This window comes from Lagopus leucura, unplaced genomic scaffold (genome assembly GCF_019238085.1).
Source record: "Lagopus leucura isolate 7727_CA_CO unplaced genomic scaffold, USGS_WTPT01 Super-Scaffold_100026, whole genome shotgun sequence".
Classification (NCBI taxonomy): Eukaryota; Metazoa; Chordata; class Aves; order Galliformes; family Phasianidae; genus Lagopus; species Lagopus leucura.
In genome coordinates this window covers 7,230,680-7,253,182 of record NW_024962277.1, presented here as the reverse complement: position 1 = coordinate 7,253,182, position 22,503 = coordinate 7,230,680, and the positions used below count along the sequence as shown (strand labels likewise).

At 39.3% G+C, this 22,503-nt stretch overlaps 1 protein-coding gene across 1 annotated transcript in view; it reads left to right on the top strand.

Moving 5' to 3' along the window:
• Positions 1–11,247, top strand: part of SLC6A1 (solute carrier family 6 member 1) — a 59,284-nt gene extending 48,037 nt beyond the window's left edge. The window contains exons 10-15 of the mRNA XM_042880475.1: positions 548–660; positions 1,659–1,790; positions 2,314–2,416; positions 3,554–3,654; positions 5,721–5,888; positions 8,754–11,247. Of these exons, the coding sequence (XP_042736409.1) occupies positions 548–660; positions 1,659–1,790; positions 2,314–2,416; positions 3,554–3,654; positions 5,721–5,888; positions 8,754–8,858 (722 nt within the window). The 3' untranslated portion in view covers positions 8,859–11,247. The remainder of the gene's footprint in view (positions 1–547; positions 661–1,658; positions 1,791–2,313; positions 2,417–3,553; positions 3,655–5,720; positions 5,889–8,753) is intronic.
• The last annotated feature ends 11,256 nt before the right edge of the window (positions 11,248–22,503 follow it).

The following is a 22,503-nucleotide window of genomic DNA, read 5'->3' as shown; positions in this document are numbered from 1 at the left end:
ACAGTTGTTAGGAATGTGAATGAAAATGTTTACCTATTTACAACTACAAAGCATATTAAAATGTGTTTTATAAGAGAATTCATGGTACAACAGCAAATGGAAATACTTTAAGTGCTGGAAAGTGTCTTCTCCATTTCTGAGCTTTGTTCCTCCGTTAAAATACTCGATGCAGAGCAGAAGTTAAAGCCATCAGTGATTACTTCAGAGGAAGTAATTCAGAGGCTGGTTCTTAACTGAAGATATATTCCTAGCTAAGGACAACATTCCTTGTTTACTGTACAAAGGTGTTTCCCAGGAGTGACTTCTGAACTTTATCTAGTGTTTTCCTTGGTTGGTTTGGGTTTTTTCGGGTTTTGTTTTTATTTTGGTTGGTTGTTTTTTAATGCAAGATGTGTGCACTGACTTCACAATTAACACCATTTGAGCCGAAATCCCTTGATTGACAGATGCATCCATGTCATTCAAATAAACCCATGTATCAACAGGAGTTGATAATCCCAGAACCCAATCAATCACATTGACATTTTGTATCCTTTTTCTCCTACAGGTCCTGGACTGGCATTTCTAGCTTATCCAGAAGCAGTGACACAGTTACCAATTTCTCCTTTGTGGGCAATACTGTTCTTCTCCATGCTGCTAATGCTTGGAATTGACAGTCAGGTAATATTGGCATAAAAATTATTAACAATAAAGAAGATGAGTTTTCCGCAAAACGTATGGTAGAATGTTGGCTTTGCTCTGTGCTTTCCACACTGCCAGCTGTTACTGGTGCATTGCTTCTGGTATAATCAGATAAACAGTAGGAGATACCAAGGGGGGAAAGAATTGGAGGAGCCTTTCATTTTTCATGAACTGTTGGAATTGTATGCTGAATAATTAGGCCATTTATTCTGCAAACAGAGGATCTTCATGTGGAATCTCAACCATTCAATCACAGCATTAAAATACTTCTGAGTTGTTAATGAACTTGGGAAACATTGACATATTTTTTACAAGATTTAAATAGCACAAATATTTCTGAAAGGTGACCATGCCCTGTGATTTGTAAGAACTGTAAATATTGGTTACTCTGATTTCATGATTGGAAATTAGTAAAACATGTTTATTTTGAGTATAAAATATATATATATACTTGGAAGACCGTTACATTTACGTTCTCAGTAAAAATGTTACCATTCCATTGACGTTTCTGGAGCTGCAGAAAGTATCTGCTTTATAACATTTTAGAATCAATCTTGTGTCTCTAGTCTTTGCTCTGAAGCACAGATGTGATCAGACTTTTTGAGTCTATTGGCTTTCATATACGTAAGAAAATAATGGAAGAAGTCAGGGTTTTTTGATAGATCGTGGACCAAAGCCTTCAACTGCAGGCTTCCATCACAAGAAAGAGCACTTTATGTTGTTAAGCACATGCTATAGGTCATACTTTAGAATGTTGAATGTTTTTCAAGCTGGGAATCTTTTTTGCATAGATCTTTTCAGACAGAAACAAGGATATTCAGAAGCACTGCTTCCTCTGCAGTCAGATGAATTTTCCTTTATCGTTTAATGGATGCAGCCTTAGGCCTGTGATGAGTGTTATTCAAAACTCCTCCCCTAAACCCAATCCTGCAGTTGCAATGCATCGCATTGTATTTTATTTCTAAATGTACTTGCAGTTCTGCACTGTCGAAGGATTCATAACAGCTTTGGTGGATGAATTTCCAAAGTTACTGCGCAATCGAAGGGAAATCTTCATTGCTGTTGTGTGTATTGTTTCCTATCTGATAGGGCTGTCCAACATTACTCAGGTACGTTCAGTAGAAGAATGTGTTCTTATTTCTGCTGTGCCATATCTGCTTCATTTCCCTCTTCCACCATCCCCCCCATAGAATCATTGCAGAGGCTTCAGGAAGCAGACATTAGCTTGCAGGTGTACAGTCCCTGTATGCCCTGGATGCAGTGAGGCTTGCTGAATAGTTCATGTGACAAAAAAACGCTCATATCCACGATCCCTCATACGGTTCAAGAAATGCTAACTAGAGATGCTCTCCATTGCTTCCTGTGATCTAGTAGATTGCAGACAGATTGAGGGAAGTGTATGAATTGTTGAGCAAAAAGGAGTAAAGTGAAATCAAACCATTAATTGAATTCTGGCTCTAATCTAATTCTTGTCAGTACTGACCTCATGCGTTAGAAGACTTCAAGCTGTTAACGTTAATTAATTTACATTGTACCCTATGCTCCACTGTTGGTTTTTAGCTTGTATTTTAATCCATTTTGAGATTGGAGTCCTTAATACTTATTCTAACACTTCCTCCTTATGTGTTTTAGGGTGGAATCTATGTGTTTAAGCTTTTTGACTACTACTCTGCCAGTGGGATGAGTCTCTTGTTCCTTGTATTCTTTGAGTGCATCTCCATATCCTGGTGCTATGGTAAACAAGTTTTTGGGTTTTGTTTTGTTTTGTTTTTCCACATTTGCAGCTGGAATTGAAACTGGCCTTGCTTTCTGTGCACATAACTCCACTAAGGACTCCAAGGTGGTTGGTGCGAGGTACTCCTGCCTCTTTAAAACACCCTATGTATCAGCCTCAAAGTGATGAGATGCTGGGTGTTTCAGGAGCACTGACGTCTTTTCCTTTTTATTTATTTTTTTGTTTGTTTCTCTCAATGTAATGAGTTGGGTCTCTTGTACCTTGTAATGTTTCTTTTCCAGAAATGGTTCTGTTACTTTAGGATCTTGGAGGGAGAGGTGGGCTCCTTGCTCAATTCTGCCTTGCATAACTGCTCTAAAATATTCAGAAGTCTGGGCTGACGAGCTCTGTGTTTAACAATGAAGAAATATATATAATGTAATATTCTTTCCATAGTATTTGTATGTTAATTTTGATGTTGATTATGTTACTGAGGAATGTTAGGTTGTGTTACAAAACTGATTCAGAGCTAGATAACTGGAGTCTTTCTGCTGTCTTTATATAGCCTTAGAGGAGGAAACAGCTTTTATAAACAGCCTATAAATCCTACAAATGTGAACGGAAAATGCACCAGCTAAGTAATAAAGAAATCTAATAGGAAGTTATAAATAATGCAGTAGATGTACCTTTTGGAAGGTGATAGATTATTAGCAGATAGCAGCAGCAACAGAAGGGCTAGGCTACTCTTTGATTTCATGTGCAGCTCTGCATGTATTCAGTGAACACACACTCCACAAAGTGAAGCCTGTGCTGCTGACTAATGGTGGTATGGATTTATTTTTTTCTTTATTCTGTGAAATATCATTCTAAATATCTATTTCTTCTAAGACCAATTTATTGTATGGACTTCCGCTGTCTTTGCAGAGGAACATTTTCACTGGTAGTAGATAAAATAAAAAAAGATTAAAAAATGATTTTGGTTCTTATGAATTTGCACATTTATTTCCCATTCCAGTAGGTGAAATGTTATGTCAGTTGAGGTCTATATAGAGCTTCCAAATATACTACTTCATTTGTGACAGTCTCTCAAAAGCACTGAGCTTTCAATTGAATCAGTTATGTGATAATTTCTATATTGTTTCTTATTTTTATATTTAGGTGTTAATAGATTTTATGACAACATCCAAGAGATGGTGGGATACAGACCCTGCATCTGGTGGAAACTCTGCTGGTCATTTTTTACTCCAATCATTGTGGCAGTAAGAAACAAACTTTTATAGTATGGTTTAAGAGAGATACACAAGGTGTACTATGCACTCCACTATTGTCCTTTACACCCCCATAGTTTCATACCTGACCTCATCCTTTACTTAAGGGTATGAGCAATTCCACTGAAGGCAATAGGCAAAACCCCTTGTCTTTAGAAGAAGCCTGTGCTCTAAGAAAAGAAACATGGCACAATTTCGAGATTTGTATTAGTCTTCTGGAAATGCTGATTAGTCACAAGCACAGTTAATTGGCACAGAAGTAAGAAACAAATTTTGACCATTTCATGTATTCTTAAGTAAAATTTGCCAGTCTTTGTAAATTTTCTATGTACACAAAAAAAAACCAACCATGTATTGTAAACTGAATTCCTTCAGAAGGGCTATTCAGGCAACAGATCACATTTATAAGCTGATGTTCTTCCTTCATGGGATTCTGTAGAATATATTACCCAATTTGTAAGGCATTTCTACTGTTTTTTCTGTCAAACCTTGCAAGGATTTTGTGCTTTGGAAACCACAGAACTGTCCTTTACTGATTCTAGGCTTTGTCCATTTAATCCCATTCAGTGTCTTTTGGAAATAATAAGTATAGAAATGTAAGCTTAATACGCAGACTTAGTAAGCCCAAATGCAATTTAAAAATGTTTTCAAGTATACTTGACATAATACTTCTCACTCACTGCTATTTCCTTGATATTCCCAAGTGGGTAGCCAAAGACCATAGGTAAACAAACAGCACTAAAGAGAGGCACAACAGGGTTATTAGACAGAGGGTTCTTTGATTCATCTCTACACAAATGAAGAAGGTTTTTGTTTTCTGAAAGCAAGTGTTGAGGAAAGAATAAAGAGTACATTTAGTTTATTAGGTGATGAGAAATACTATAGATAAAACCTATCAATCAAATTTCTCCTGTCCTGTAAGGTCTTCGGTGTAATTTGTTGTCCTGTGCAAGGTCACATGTGATGATAAAGTGCAAATAAAATCTGCCAGTCTGCATTCTCCTCTCTGACAAAATGTTCTGCACAAGGACTGAACCTGGGATGAAAAAGAGATTCTCTTTCCTGATTCAGTTTATCATGATTTCCTTGATGTGGGCTGCTTTAGACATTTAGTGTACAGGCTGAGACAAAAATCTGCTTTGGGAACCTGAAGTTAAAAAAATCATGTTTTCAAGTTAGTTGTTTAAAAACCATTAAATAAAAAAGTACCCCACGAGTGCTGCAGTTCAGTGGTACAACAGACACATTCATGCAGATATTACTGGGGAAGTAGTTCCAGAACCCTCATCTTTCCCAGTAGCCCTCTTCCCTCTGATTTTGTGCAGGTTATCTAAGGACTGTAGCAATACCAGTGGATTCCTATCACCAGCATACCTGAATTACCTGAGATACGCGTCATATTTGTAAAAATACAGTGTTAACTTGAGGCATTAAGATTAATTTGGTAAGAAGCAGCCAGGTAAACTATCTCCCAGTCTCTTGTTATTAAAAAAAAAATTGAAGTGTATTTTTTTTTTAATTTCGTAAGAGATATTGTTTATACAGACCAATCTGCAGCCACTTACTGATCCATAGGTTCTACTCTCTGACCTCATTTTCTGACTTTGCTTGGAGGATCCAAACAGTACCAAACCATTCTTAAACTTTAGAGAGGTCAGATACTAGAGAGTCAGGCTTTAAGGAACCTTTTTAATACAGGAGTCCCTTGCTGACCAGTGCAATGCAGTTGCATTAAAACAATGAGAAACTTAGTAAAAACCAGAAACTTAATAGTTGCAGAATTACAGTTCAGATATTTGCAGATTTGCAAACTTGAGAATAAGCAAGCAGGGAATCAGTCAGTTGTACCATGCTGACATCTGCCTGTTTTCTGCAATGTCTGTCTGGAAGACTGATCTGCAGGCTACAAGTTAGTGCCTGCTGCCCTATACCTAGGGAGCTAAGGAGCCCTTTCCTCTGTGCCTCGATGTAGAAACAAGTCAATCCAGAAAATCTTTTGAACATAAAACTCATCCAAATCTTCTCTCTCCCTCCCACCTCCCCGCTCTGTTTTGCAGGGAGTGTTTATCTTCAGTGCTGTCCAAATGACTCCTCTCACAATGGGAAGTTATGTTTTCCCAAAATGGGGCCAAGGGGTTGGCTGGTTCATGGCTTTGTCTTCTATGGTGCTGATACCAGGCTATATGGCATATATGTTTCTTACCCTGAAAGGCTCCTTGAAACAGGTAAGTATCTCTTTTTCCTGTCTGCGTGATTGAATCCTATAAAACCTGTGCACACTGACAAAAAATTGCTGGGCAGTTATTTTCTAGTTATATCCTTTCTGTGGACTCACTAACAAGCCAGTTATTTTGCATCAAGATGAAAAGTATAAAAACGTGTACCAAACAGACAAGATAGTGTCTGTATCGTCTGCTGTTCAACACTTTTCCCCACATTAAGTGTGGTCCTTATTTCCAGGCTTTGACAATTCCAGATGCTTTGCACCTCAGCTCTTCATACTCACGAAAAAAGTACCAGTTTGCAAAACACGTAAATTTGTCCTTATTAATGCAAGACATGCTGTCATCTATCAAGGCAGGTGATGCTGAAAGGAATAGGGGTCAAGCTCTTACAAGTGAACCGTTGCAGCTCTTGATTTTCTTGAGTCTGCTCATAGTGAATCTGTTCAGCATCTCCCTGCAATGTGGTCAAATATTTGAGCTTCTGCTCTACATTTTGCCTGTTGAAAGCTATAATGGCTGCCTGATTGTGTTGCATCTGAGAAAAAGTACAAGTTAAAATCTCAGATGTATCTCATGATTATGCTGCATCTTCTGTTAGTTCTCAATTAAAGGATTTCTGTTAAAAGTTACTTTAGTGAAGAACATTAGAAGCCATCTTCTTTTCATTATATTCTGCTCTTAGCCTCTCCCTGAGTCCTTATTCCATCTGTTAAAAAGGAGATGACACTTCCCATGTGACAGAGGCTTCTTATGGCTTAAATCCATTTTAAGATCCTCGGGGAAATGCTGCTGACAGTGTGAAATGCTAATAGGGTTACTGACCAGTATACTGTTTAATTGTCAATTGTCCTCCTTAATTTTTTGAAGTGTGTGCATCCTTAGTTTTCTCTCTCCAGGCAATAGTCTCATTCTGTGTATAAGAGACACTTCAGTTGAAACACAACTCTGTCCTCCATGACTATGTGTCAAAGTGATTTTGTCAGAATTTCTGAAATATTCTAAAATCAGCTGACAGAGCCATCCTTGCAAAGAGGCAGATGATCGTAAGCAGAATTGATGGGTAATGGCTCATGAGTTGCTCAGACCTGTATCCAAATATTTTTCTCCAGAAAATTTTAGAAGACTTAGCAATGCTTCAGAGATTTTTGTAAAATATTTTCTGTTATTACTGACATATGCATTTTCTTACTCCTACTTACTCAGTATCTTTATCTTGGCCTTACAAAAATGTTTATGTGCAAATGGACAATTGTTGCCCTTATATCAATAATTGCTTCCTTGCCAAGATTGTAACACCACAATAGAAGTTCCTCAGTTCAGTCTTCCTGTAGATTCCTTCCATTTGTGAAAGCATTTGAATGATTTTCAAATTTTGAATGCACTGACAAATATTTTCACCAACAGAGTGGAGCAAGCAATTGTTCTATTCTGTCCTTCTGAGGGCCCAGCTGGAGTACAGCATCCATACCTGAGCCCCCAACACAAAAAGGATTCAAAGCTGTTGGAGCAGGTCCAAAGGAAGGCCATGAAGATGATCAGAGGGCTGGAGCACCTCCCCTATAAAGAAGGGTTGAGGGAGCTGAGCTTGTTCAACCTGGAGGAGAGAAGGCTCAATATGGCCTTCCAGTACCTGAAGGGAGCTCATAAGCAGGAAGGGGAAAGAATTTTTACAGTCTGATAGTGGCAGGACAAGGCGGAATGGCTTTAAACTGAAAGAGGGGAGTTTTAGGTTAGATGTTAGGAAGAAAGTCTTTATTCGGAGGGTAGTGACACGCTCAAACAGGTTCCCCTAAGAGATTGTGGATGCCCCATCCCTGAAGGCATTCAAGGCCAGGCTGGATGGAGAGCCCTGGGCAGTTTGATCTAATAGTTAGCAACCCTGCCCATGGCAGGGGAATTGGAGTTTCATCGTTAAGGTTCCCTTCCAACCTAAGTCATTCTATGTTCCTGTGATTCTTTGATCATTAGATAATAGGAAACATGGCAGTCACGTGTTTTGACTTTGTAAAGTGGACTCCCTTCCTCGTGTGAGCTACACAGATGAGCTTCATGACTGGAGAACACAAAAGGACTAGGGGTGACCAAACAGAAATAAAAAGATCATAAATACAAATCTACCAAACCTTTTATATTCTTAGAGGTAGTAACTCATAGAAGCTGCAACTGCTTCTCTCTCATCTTTCTGACCCTTGAAGGGGTTCACCATCACTTCTCTGAGAACCACCATGCTGCCCACTGCAAACTGTTTAACCTGTCTGCGCTGTTTAACCTGTGCCCTTGCAACAGTCTTGCCTCTCCTACTCCATACTACAGTCTCCCCAAATTTCTTTCCCCTAGGCATACTCAGTTGAATGTGCCCTGTGCATATGACATGTACCATTGTACGTGTGGTCTTTCAACTCCTACTGTCATGTCTCCTACAGAGCACAGTTCAAGCTGCTCAAAATAGTTACAGACTGACTGAGCTTTATGCCATTCCTCACCCTGCTCCATGTTTCTGCATAGAAACAAGACTAAGATGATTTGGTTTTGTTCCCATTCCAGAAAACTCGTGGAGCAAAGATCTTTTAAAAGTTTGCATTCAAATCTCAGTACATGAGCCATTTAAGAATAGCTTTACTTAACACGAGTAAATTTTCTTATTGGACTGGAGTGGGCTATTTTGTGACATGCTCAATATCAATAGTAATTTTGATAATATTTTCAATATATGAGACCAGTATATATAGGACCTTAGGAGATGGGCAGAATTTTTTCACCTTAGCTCCAATACCTAGCCAGTGATTGTCTTCAAACAAACAAACAAAAAAACAACCTAGAAGCAGATTTTTGACTGCCTTGCATTTTTTGTTGTTCTTTAAACAGCGCATCCAAGTAATGATTCAGCCCAGTGAAGACATCAGTCATCCTGAAAATGGGCCAGATCAGGCCCAACAGAGCAACTCTGCAAACAAAGAAGCCTACATCTAAACTTCTGTGTTACAAAAGTACAAATACTACTCCAGAAAAACAAAAAATATGGTTGAATATGACCACAAATTTAAGTCTGAGAATATAATTACCTACCTCTAGTGGCAAAAAAAAAAAAAGAAAAAAAGAAAAAAAAAGAAAAAAAGATAAAAGGTCACCTCCATTCTAAGGGAATCGCCATAGGTATGATCCAACCATTGTGCGAGCTCAGATGTTGACAGTATTTTGTGTTCTCTGGCAATCCACAGACTGTTAATGTTTTTATCCTTTCAGAACAATAGTTGCATATCTTGGCATTTGTAAACCGATGTGCAAAACCTTTTTAATCTACCTTTTAGCACGACTATTTGAAGTTTTGTGCTACTGATTTTTAGTAGTTTATCAGTACTTCTTACCACTGAATCCCAAGACTGTTATTTCTGACTTTGCAGGAGTAAAATTAAGTTTGGAATTGTTTTGTACAAAAGAATGACGTATTTTGTAACCAAGTGATTTGCAGTGAAAAAGTCTGCCCTTAAAATTTGTTCTTATCAAGGCCATTTGAGCAGGGAGAGACTTCTTTGAATTAACTGAGAGTCACAGTAGGCATAGCCTTTATGAACATTCCTACTACAAATTAAGTTATTATATGGCTATTTGTAGCAAGGCAGCATAGCAGGGCTGCAAACACTACCTGTTCTTAACCTTTCAGGATAACTTTCACACAAGATTGTGGATTTTTTTTTAAAAGCATATACTCTATCTTATAAAAAGAAGTCATCTCTGTGAAGCAGCACTACATGAATCGCAGATGTAGGGGCAAAAATGTGACTTCTAACTTTTTTTTAGGAAGATGAGAAGTAACATGCAATTCTTAAGAGCTCTTAAGTACTCCCAGCAAAAGAACAAAAAAACAAAAAAGAAAAAAAAAAAGAAATACAGGGTATTTGCAATTCAAGCTCAGAGTACTTGAGCTTTTGTTATGCTGTTATTATTAGCTATTATTGCATTGCCACCAAAATAGAAACCAAAACAATGGTTTAAAGATTGAAGCTTATCCTTGTAATTCTAATTTAGGGTTTTATTTCACAACTGTTTTTTTTAATCCATTAAACGACTTTAACAGTTTCAAATAAGCAAATTATAAAATATGGATCATAAGCACTTTGAAAACAGTTTTATTTTTATTTACATATTATTTGTGGTGATGAAGGCAGGAGGGAAAGCTATTTCAGTAATATAAAAATTTCCACTCCGGGCTCCATCTGCATTTGCCACGTAGCTGGAAACCCCATTCAGCTAGTGGAATTTTAATCTGTGTGGAAAATGCAGTAGTTAGCCCTGTATGGCATTTCTTGTTTGGCAGCTATATGACAGACACAAAGGTTTATGGAAAATGCAGTATTTGATGTTTGATTGTAAATGACTGTGACAGAACTGTGCAATGAAACATGCTTTTCAGCAATTTTTTGTGCAACGTACAATGTTAGATAGCACAATTTATGTAGAACTACTACGTGAAAAACGTTAACTGTGAATGTTGGGTTTTTCGTTGTTTTTGTCTGAAGGTGACAAACATGTTCTTGCAATAAGGTATTATTCTCAGAATGTCAAGCACATTATTGTAGAAATAATATATATATAATACACATGTATTTCAAGCTACATCATAAAATCTCAGAGTATGTTCGGTAGGTTCTAATCTGTTTCATACATAGATCAACTGTAAAATATTACGAGATCTAAGCTACATCCTAAATGGCTATGGCTGAAATGCAGAAGTCCTGTAAGTCTTTGGGATTTAGAGGAAAAGTAACACACACACACATTATACATGATGCATACACATTATAATTGTGAATTTCATTAGACTAAGATAAAAATTCCAACTTTCTCTCTATCGTTTAATGTAACCAAGTCCCATGTTGTTCTAAGAAAAATGCAGTATTTAATGTTTGATTGTAAACAATTATGACAGATGTTTGACAGACCTGCTCTTTAGCAAAAAGCTGTACAAACGTACCACATAGCACAAAATAGTGTTGTAGAACTACTGTGTGTAAACTGTGAATAGCTGTATCCTTTTTGTAGTACTTGCCCTGAAAAAAAGATTATTGTATGATCATATATGCTTTTTGCAATAAGGAGTTATCTGAACACCAAGCAAATCTATCTCTATATAAAAATATATATGTAATATATACATATTCAAAAATATATACAGAGCCTGTTTAAAAGAGTACAGTATTATTTAGTAAATTGCAACCTGTTCTATGGACCAAATGTAAAATATTTATAAATTAAGATGCATTTTAAATGTCTATAAATGGTGTCATAATTAAAGCACGATTGTTATGTAAGTTTCCAAGAGTTTAGAGGAAAAAGAATAAAGGTTATATTATACATTAAATTCAGAATGATGCAATCTTTCATTGGACAAAACGAACAAGTGTTAAATTGTTTTCTGTGAGGTAAGTTCTAAATGTTTTGGTTATTATTTTTAAATATCAGAAGGCTGTATCACACTTGTGACACTTATGTTTAATCCATTACGCTCTTACTATAATTCAGTTTGTATATGCATGCTTTATACAGTAAGCTGAAACGGTGACAGTGTTCCTGATTCCGATAAACATGGTCTGTAGCAGAAGAGAAGCAACGCGATGCTTATTCTCAGAGTTGCATCTCTGTCTCTCTCCTAATAACTGGGCTCTGACTGAAAAGGGATATTCTATGACTACAATTTGAAAACAAAGCCAAAACAAATGCATAGGTCATTTTACCCATTCATCCAACAAAAAGTTAAATTTGAAACTTAATCAGTTTTGTCTTTTAGTCTGGAAGATCTGAGTATATGTTTAAAAGTGTTAAATTCCATGTGGCATGTAGGATTACCAGCTAGTTTTTGACTTCCTGATGAATTAAGACCTAAGATCTAGGTGTCTGGATCTACTTAACATTATTCCAACAGGCAACGAGGAAAAAAACCTTGAAATTTTCCTTTTTCTGAAAAATCTACCATTTACCAAACTTCTGATAACAGTCAATAGGTATACACAGTGCATCTGTCTTACTGTCACAAGATTAAGTTGGATGTTCCACAGGAAAAGGTTGAGAGGGGCAGGCAGGATTGGAATGAGGGCAGCTGGCATAGACAGATCTCCAGAATGAAGGCACTGCTCGTCGGAGAAACAAAAGTGGCTACAATACCAAAAGTGAAAGCTATGTTTTGCAACTAGAGAATTAATTCATCGGACTCAAGCTTTGAGAATTATCTGTTCATCGTGAAAATTCCTACAAGCAGAATGGTGGCTGGTGTGTTTCAGACTGGTAGAGAACCTGCTTAACCATGGCACTGGAGGAAACACAGTTAATAGAGTGCTCTGCTGCACTTTGACTTTTCACTACACAGGAGGCCAACTGACAGCACGTTGGGCTGGGGAGTCTTGCAGAACACCTGTATCTGCTTTTGCCACTGCCTTTCCTACTGAGAGAAGGACTGCTGAGCACTTGCACCCTATGCCTGTATCTGTTCCTGTCCATGAGGTTTGTCACAGTCAAGAAATTTGGAGCTGCATGCTACAGCCTCACCAGGACAGCACAGGAGGTGGAACCAGAAAATAAAAATCCACTCCCCTCACAAAAAGGCTTTTCTTCACCTGCTTTTCTAGAACCCAAAGTGATGCTTTTGACTCATAAAGACACAATCTGCAGTTAGTAACACTGCCTGGTATCCTGCTTCTTTAACACTCCTGTAAGAAGATGGCAGACCAGGACCTCTGAGCAGCCGTAGTAACTAGCCTTGGTTTTAAATAAAGCTTCATCAGGTACCTTTCTGCTGAGACACTGGGGCAAGAGCTGCAGCACCTGAATTCACTGATTTCTAACCCTCAACAGAAGCAAAGCTGAAACCAATGGGCTGTGAAACAGCGGTCTTGTCCTAAACAGCTATAGAGACATTGCTACAAAAGCCATTTTTCTCTCTGCCAGTTGACAACAGAGGCAATGTCATGTGAGTTCCACAGCAGTTTGTCTTACATCTAGGTCTAATGTGATACCTCTGCTGAGGAGCTGAATGCTCCTGTGCTCTGAATTTAATTATCTAAGTAGAAAATTGGAGCAGGACGTCATGCTGGGAAAGAGTCTGAGCAATTTAGAGAACATGATTAGAATTGAAAATGCTTATGATAGAAGCATCCAAAATCATAAACTTCAAATTCAAAGTGCTGCCCTTGGAAAGGAGCGCTCAAATGTGCAAGTACAAGGGGAGGGCCAGTCCTTGTTCTGCTTTTTAGAAAAGGTTGGGGAGGAAGGGAAGAAACATGTAAGGCAGATCACAGATTTTTATTTCTGGAAATGGGGGAAGGAGCAACTTCTATGGTTTTGAAATCCAAGGAAATAATTAAACCATCTTTAAAGTTTATTTCAATCAGCATTATGTGTTGTATTCATCATCTGCTGCTTTTGGACTATATTGTAAGAAAAAGGATGAGAGTTGCATTTGAGAGAAGGGGATGCATTTAGTGCTGGGTGATTGGCCAGAGAGCAATGCAAGGGGCAAAACACGGCTGAGGAAAAGGAACCTAGTTGAAGGATGTTGTGTTAGTGCTGTGATATTTCCATGCTCTCCCGGAGGAATTTTCCCTTGCTATGCTGCAGAAATCCCAACAGCAATTCAACAAGAAGAATGCAAATAAGGTCACATCTTCCCTACAGGACTGCAGGATGCCCTGAGAGAAAGCCATGTCCTTGTTCGTCAGGAGTATTAGTTCAGCTACGTGTGCTTTTATTCTAAAATAACTCTATGTTGCTCTTGGGTTTTTTATTTGTTTTAAGCCTGATTATTTCTGTTCTGCTCTGCTCAGGCCAAAATGGAATTATTACAATTAACTATTAAGATCACACAACGCCACTGTTGGCTGGTTCTCAAGAGAGGAGGGGCTGAGGGTGGCTGGCAGCCCCGGAGTTACAGCCCAGTGGCAAGGCAATGCATTGAGGTGCACACAATCTCAGGCTTACCTTAGGCTTCTAAGCCTGCCAAAACCACGTCATGTCATGGCTAAGTTTGGCAGCTGCCATCGAAGCAAGCCAGGAGTAGAAGTGAGTTGCAGTCAAACAGCCAGTCACATCTTGGTCCCTTCTGCTTTAGGAAGTGGTCACAATGAAGAGAAGTCTGAAGTCCATTTGACAGTTACCTACAAACAAAGAGAGTCAATGAGGAAAGCAACAATGAAAAAACTTACTCTCCAGGAATCTGAGCTGATCACCTCGGAGCTGTGTGCACTGCAGGAGATGACACACAGCTGTAACTGCTACCTCAGTGTCTGCAAGTCTTCCAAACCACCGCAAAGTAACCAGTTTTGCTGGTCGGTCATCAAAGCAAGACAGAACATTCCAGGTTTTATACTCTAAATGTTCTCTTCATAATTTTTCTTCTCCTTTCACTGTTTTTAACACTACTCAGGCCCATAAATCAAAGAAAAGAAAGAAAGAAAAAAAAAAGTATATTCTGTATGGGCACTTTGTGCCTCTTGGTGTCTCTTCCTGGACCTGAATGCCCTGCCTCATTACAGCTCTCGTGCACAGAAAGATCAGGCTAAACTGGCCCACTTCTCCCTGCTGCAACATGATCTGCTATGAGGGAGCAATGGTCCAGAATGGACAGTAGTAATTACTGCACTACCTTCAGATCATCACCCATGGCTCCACTAATTCTTCATATCCTCACTTGTAGCCATTGTGACAGTGCAGTGGCTGTGATAGAGGCAGGTGTAATGCAGTTCTCCTCCAGGCAGACTAAGCAGCCCTTCAGGACATGATGACAAGGAAGAAGAGCTTCAATCAAGATTGTCTTCATGACAAGTGGCACTGCCTGAGTCTGTCTGAAATAAGACAGATAAGAAAGGCGTTTTTTTCTAGCTACTTGCAGCTTTTCCTATTTTTTTCTCTCAGTTTATATCTATCTCACTTCATCTCTTCTAGTGAAGTAAGAATAAAAGTGAGAGGGAGAGAGAGATCAGAAGGATCAGAAAACAAAGAGGAATTAAAGAGGGTAAAGCTAAACATGTTAGTCACTCTGTAGAGCTTAGTTTTCTTACCAAGTTGATATAAGTATGACTTTTTATGCCTTCCTCTGCTCACAAACAAGTTGAGGCCGTTCTTTCCTGCTGACATTTTATGGATACTGAGAAATTTTATTTTCTAAGAAATCCGATTTATTTTCAGGACTGCAGGTCTGTATTGTGTCCTTTTGTTCCATTTTCTGACCAAACACTTGGGTCATTAGCTCTAGCATCCTTCCAGCTCAAGAGCTTGCCTTAAAACAGCATTATTCACCAAGTAGGTTACAGCAAAGGGAATGAATAATCCCCACTTGCCAACCCCATCTCAGATAGACATGTATGCAATTTGAACACACATGGTTAGTGTGGGAGAACTTACACTATTCACCATTTTTTAGTTAATACCTGACTTTTTTCATGATTTGTAAATGCTCTCACATTAAGATTAGTGGCAAATATTTAGTTATTATTTTAAATGTCAAGCAGGCTGAAATAATCTGGTGAGTTATTTGTGAGTCATAAGTACATGGTGGTGCTAAATGCGTCCAACACTGCCTAAGAGAAGGACAAGATGAATGAGGCATTGTCACAGGGACAAAAATTAATGTGTCTTGCCAGCAATGGTGCTTTAGTCTTACTAGAATATCTGTCTTACATGACTTCAGAGATAAGCAGCTAAGAGGTGCTGATAAACATTTTGAAGGAACACTGAGTAGAAAATGGCAAAAGGAATGCAGAGCTCCTTCTACACCTGACTGTGCCTTGCAGAGCCTAGCTGCAACCAGGACTGTGCACACAGCTGGCCCTGTGGCTGGCAGTGCAGGGGGAAGCAGCAGCCTCTCCTCCTCTTCTGTTACCTGGCTGACACTTCCAAATGTGACCCTTTGGAAGGCAAATTACAACGATACAAAAAGGGTCGTTTCAAAAAATAATGAGGAGCAGAAGAGTGGGTTTCCAGGCTGGGTAGTTTTGGCTACAGGTAGGAATCTGTTTCTTTGTAAACCAGCCTTTCCAAAGAGCATTCCCTTCAGAGCAGCACAAGGGGTGATCAGCATCAGTGGGATGCAGCAGCACATGCTCAGTCCTGAGGTCCTGGTGTTGCCAGAGCGGTTCCTTCTGATGGGACTGTGCTCCCCAGAAAGCATGCTGTGGATCTCTGTGGGAGCTTTTCAACTAAAATGTCTGTCCCAGAGCACACAGATTCCAAAGCAGGAAGCAGCAAAATATTTGCTTGTGTGTATAAAGCTACCTGGTATAGTAGGAATTGAAGCAGCTGCCCTAAAATGACTGAGGAGCATTTTGATGAAGATCTTCTATGAGTAAAATGATAAATCTCTCTCTGGATATGAGCCAGAGTGTCAGGTTCTGTTAGGGAATTATTTCTAGGTCATTTCAGTTCACTGCGCTGCACTGCAAACATTGCACTGAATGAATGACCAAAATAATTAATCCAAACATTGGAGAGAAACACCAGCTCACACTGCAGGCAACTAACTTTGCCCTGAAAGTGACAGAGCTCAGCATTTTTAACCTGCTCTTTACAACTGTCACACATCAACAACACATGACCTTTAGTGCTGATCTTTGCACAGGTTTACCCCTAGTCTAGGGGCGATGAGGCTGACCTTTCCAGCCTGGTTTCTCCTGCTGTTAACAGGCTGTATTGGGACAGAACTTGCCTGTCAGCATTCCCCTCAAAATTACTCAATTAGACTTGGATTTTGAAGAAAAAACATTCCACTTCAACCCTCTCATACTAATCAAACAAAATAAATCACTCCTTTTATTCCATTTTTCACTGAAGTCACTGAACTTCCAGAAACCAGCCCTAGTGATCGATTGAGCCCAGCATCCCATCCTGAGGTCAGGAAGTCCAGGCTGAGTAGAAGCTCGGAAAGAAAAGTTGTTTTGTACGTAGCTGAATCTTCGGTCACAATTCACTCGTGGCAGAGCTCTGCATGGCTATCGCTGCCGATCCGTCTGCACTCACAGCTGGGTTTGTGCTCACCACATGTTTACTCCATCATCCCTGTTGAATTGTTACATTTCTATTATTAGGTTGCCTCATCACTGCCACAATTCAGCAGTGTTGCACAGCTCACATACTGAGGTAAGACTGCAAGTAACTGAGGTCTGACAATACTGTGTGCTGTGTTTTATTTCTTCCAATACCTCAAGTTAGCCAAGCTCATGCTTGCCAGGTTGTTCCTCAGGAGCTTCTGCTGTAAAGCCATTGACGTAACAGTACCAAACCAAAGCACACAGACAGTCCTCTTACAGTGAAAAACATGGGGGAAAAAAAACATGTCAACTTGATGCTTTTTCAGGTCAAATGGACTATATGCATTCTTTTTTCTTACAAGAGTAATGGGTTAGAAAAGAAGGTTTGTTTCCAACTCAGCTAAATAAATGAGTAAACAGAGTACTGGCAATCTGAGGCAATAAATGAAGTAACAGAAAACATTCACTTTGAATTGAGAAAACAAAGAAAGCAAGCTGTGCATCAGCTTATAAAACTGTTAACAAAGATTTATTACAAATCTGTAGTATCTAAGTCAATCTATTAGTCTTTTTTTCTTCTTTTTATAGAGTTTGTGAGGGAAAGCAGAGAAAACTAGAGTGCACTGCGATAAATATTTTGGCCTTTAACCACTGATGTATGGAAATTGTATGGGCTTTTTTGGCAAAAACAAAAGACATAAATTCAAGCATCTGCAATTAAGTAGTAGAATGTGAGCTTATTAACAAACAGTATAGCAAAACAAGCCTAGAGAATACTAAGGTATTAATCTACCTGCTGTTTCTGTCAGGGAATTAATTATATTCAATTACAGTCATTCAAAGATGTTCAACTGTGATTCTATGATTCTGTCAGTACGAGACATTGTGTATGTTGCTTTTAAGTTGTTTGCTTTTTTAATTAAGAAAGCACCCACAAACATGCTGAGAAAAGTTTTTTTCTTAGTTCTTTACACTCTGTTGTATTACTTGACTTTAAATATTTGATGAGGTGGTTTATTTTCTGCTCCTAGTTTTCCTTTGTAACTCTCACTGTCTTCTCCAGAGGCTTCTGCCCGGCTCATTTTGTATTTCCACACTTGGCTTTGATTTTCTTTATCTCACAAAACTGAATTCCCCAACATTATGAAACCAGGACTAGTGGAAGGGGGTCATTTTATTTACTGATGGCTTTTCAGGAAATAATTTCATTTTTTAGAGATAAGTGATTGCTGTAGGAATAGTGTCATTAGCAGCTTGCATTACCGTACAAATGCAAATCAAAAGAGCACCTCTGAACCATCACGCTGCTGTCAGAACATCAGCCCACCACTAAGTTCCTTTTAGCACCTAGAGGAGAAACACACATAGCGTGCCTCATTGGAATTTTGTTTTCACTTTTCCTAGCACTGTTCCCAGCACAGTTCCCTAGCACAGAGGTGTGGGCAGTGAGGCTCGCTCCTTGGGCACGTGTACAGGCTGCCAGCGGCTCCAAGGGCCATGGCGTCAGCACGGGGTTGGGAGGCATGGGGAGCAGAGCGTGGTCCATGCTACATTAACCAGGAAAGTTTGGAAATGTAAAACTCAATGGGCTGTCAGAACAATGTTCCTCCAATGCTCTGCACAGGCCAGCATTTTGTCAGTGTAAGTACAAATGCCAAAACTGGCTGAGTCTTCAAACGAGCCATGTACATTTTTTTAGTGACTGATGTAAGTAAGAGAAGACAAAAGAAGAAAATTTGGTTTCCTTAAAGTCTGTAACAAGCACATATGCTGGAAAGTGGGGTGGCTCGCAGCCTGTAGCCTGTGACTGAGGGCCAGCTTGTCTCCCCATGGTGTGAGATGGACAGTCCAGAGGACAGCTTTCACCATTTGAACTGACTTTGTTGAGACCCACTTGGCAGAAGCTCCCCTAGCAGGCCCTGATGATGTTCTCATGAATTTTATAGGGGAAAAAATATTGCACCTTGTATGACTGTATTAAGCTCAGTTGGTCATCCATATTTAACTTTGCTGTCATTTCTCATTACTAAAGCTGTTGTCCGTATCTGGTCACTGCAGTTTATCATTTCTTCCTAGGAGCAGCCCCAAGGGACTCGGCTAGACCAAAACCTCATTATTTTGAGCACTGTACAAACACAAAGCCAAGAACAGTACTTTTTGAATCACCTTAGCTTTTAAGATAGGGCAGAGGTTCCTTCATCAATCTCTATTTATGTACTGCTGCTATGAATGATAAATCTGAGTTTGAGTTACAGAAGTGATCAAAGGGTTCCTGGGGCCAAGGATGAGCGACTGAGAGGATATCTTAATTTCACCGGCCTTTGCTGCCAGTTGCTGCACTTTACAAGCTTTCCATAATGCCTCCCATGTCTGTGTGAGGTGTATTAATCCACAGCACCTCAATCCAGACACAGTACTGGAAGGGTTCCCTGCCACGTTGGTGTTTGTCAGAGGACCTGGGGCCAAAGCTAGAATGCAATACACAAGAATCCATCTGTCTGCCCCTTTATAGCAGAGTGGAGATTTCACCAATCTGCTTGTTACAGCCAAAGCTACTTACTCTGACAGGGTGCAGCCATCTTTTCCCAGCCCAAAACATGATGGTGGACTGCCCAAGGTAATCCAAATGACACAGTTTATCAGTACCTAAATGAAAAGTACCCTTAACGTGGGAAGTGCTCATCATCTGTTTACAACTGGCCCCATCATCCAGTTTCCAGTTCTGTTCTAGAAACCTTCCCTATAGTTTTTCTTCTCCCATCAGTCACTTCTATACAACCTTGTAGTTTGCAGGAAAAAGAACTATATTCTTCCCTCAACATCCCACAGCAAATCTTATAAACCGCGCAGGATTGATGCCAAACATAAACAGTAGAGGCTTGGTATTACTGCACACCTCCCACGTTTAGGGTAACCTGTCCTTTCTAGGAACATCTCTGAAGTACTCTTGTGGTGACTCAGCTTGAATTAGTGCCTTCTTCCTTCTGACAGTCAATCTGGAGGAATACCAGTTTGTTGTTCATCTGCTCAGCCTCTGAGACTGCCTGACAGACATTGTTAAAAGACTTCAAAAATCTAGCCCCTAAGTTCAGCATTAAAGGTGATTAACAGCCTAATTATTATACCCATAGTGTGCAGGAAAAAAAAAAAAGACTTTAGGAAAGCAGTAGGAATTCTGCTAAAGAAAGTAGCAAGTGTAGCCCATCTAGATGTTAGCCTTCTCCAGAAAGATGATCTATATGTGGATTCGCTGAGAGATAAAATATGCTCAACACCAAGGCCCAGTGTAATCACCCAACCCACTCCCTCTCTGAAAAATACACCACGAGGTTTGGTAAGACTAAATAATATCTAATTTTTTTTTATGATAGACAATGGTTTGTTTCTGCAGAAATTGAGAAAGAGAAGCAAAGAAGGAATCCACACCAGAAATAGTAAAAAAAGAAAACCTGTTACAAATAAATTAGGTGCATGTTCTTCTCCCATCAAACAAGAAAATATATCCACTGATATTAATGCATTCTAAAAATATTGCTGTGACTTTTAGAGTATTTTATGCTGTCTCCCATCTGTCACACACCTGATTAGACCGTGGTTTTAACATGTTAAATTCAATTTGCCGCTGAGCATTAAGTACAATTGCCTTGGGACATGAGAGATTATGTTCAAAGAAACATTATGAGGTTATTAAAAAAGTTAACAGGCTAAAGAAAGCCTTTCAAGAGATGAGAGACATCAATCTATGCCCCCTTTTGAGTTCAGGACTTTGATTTTTTCAGAAGAATTCTACTTAATAATAAGAAATAATGTATTCAGACTACGTTGGCTTTTTTTAGAACTAAAGTTGCTATGAAGAATTGTTGTACTAAAATATATATATATAAATTAAATAAGAAATGCAGGCTGGACATACTGAATTTGCAGTTCAACAGCAGCTGGGAACCGCAGCCATTACCCAGCGCCAGGCTGTGCTGTGCTGTGCTCTGTAGGTACCTCAGGCATCGGGCAGCTGCAGCTGTTTCTGTCCATAGCCCACAGGCTGACAAGACAAGCACTTACAGATTTGCTCTGAAACCAACATAACTGCAATTTAGAAGGCACCTGAGGATTTTTTCTTGTGCACAAGAATCTGAGGGCAGTAAGTTGCCCGGGTGCCTCACAGCACTGCTGGCACAAACCCTGGCGCTGACAGTTTGCAACACACACAACGGGAACAGGATGGGATGTAGCCACAAGAAACACCACTGTGCACAGTTACCCACCTGATGCAGTTCTGTTCTAAGTCAAAGCTGCTTCAAGGCCGTGAGACAGCCCAGAAACAAATGGCATACAGCTAAAGTTCAGCTCTGTCAAGAGCACTAAATGCATGTATCCATGCTACCAGGGGTGTTTTCCCTTTATTGCACTGGCACTGGAGGGCGATGAACGTGAGCAGACAGGATGTCATTTCTTACCAGTAGAGTCTTCTCTGGAGAGCCACCATTCATCTCCATAGCACAGTATGTGCTTTGGGAATTAAAAGATCCTGCATTGCTTTTCTCTGTCTGTGCCAGACTTGCTGTTACAGCTGTTACCACTTGTTTGTTGTTTTGCTTGTTTTGTCTTTTTTTTCTAATAGGAGTGCTTGGCCATGTTTTTAATAGTGAGTGTGGAGAATAAAATTCAGCTGGTATAAACTTCCCTATGAAACAAAAAGTGAAGCCACAAGAAACAAGGACTAATTCTTGCTGCCAAAAAATGGCTCTTATATTTCTGATGTGCAGAGCTATCATCTCACAGCATGTTAACAGCGCCTGAACAGCTCACAGGCATTTGTTGGCCTCTGCAGAAATATCAAACACGGGCTATGAGACCTTCTCTCTCTGTGGACATGTTGCCTGCAGATCTCTCTCCACTTCCCTTGCTCTTGTCTCTGCCTCTGATTCTCCCAGCAATACCTCTGCCATCAAGCTTGCTTAGCTAATCATCATCACTCTGAAATTTCTTCCTACTGTGATTTTTGGGCATGTGGAGGCCACGTGCAGCACCAGTCAGCACAAAAGTGAGGAATCTGATTCTCAAGTACAGGAGAAACATTTGGAAGAAATACAAAATATATATATTCACATTTAGGAAAAAAAAATGTTTACAAAATACAAGAGCAATATTTTTGTGCCTCCCAGATCATAAACAGATCATAAGCTAGCAAGATAAAAGAGGAAACTTTAGTATTGCCTGCTAAATTTTTGCATGGAGCATAGCTCATTGGTTTTCCTTTGCTCTCATTGAGTGTTAATTATGCTTATGAGTGAATTATTCATTATCACTGATATTTTATCACAGAACTATCAAAATCTGTAGGAATCCTGGAATTTTTTCACTCAAATTTGTACTGATTAAAAACAGTGTGTGTATTTATAGGACTCAAAATTAGTGCACTTATGAGCAAACAGAGAGCTAAATTTGCTAAAGAAAACTATTAGGCAGTGGGATCAGCTGCCAGATTTTAAATTAGAATAACACACTCTAACATAAATGTTTGCTTTTCTGGTATCTCACTTGACACAATTCCCATTCTTACAACTATTTATGAAAGAAACTGCAGTACTCTCCTGAAATAACAT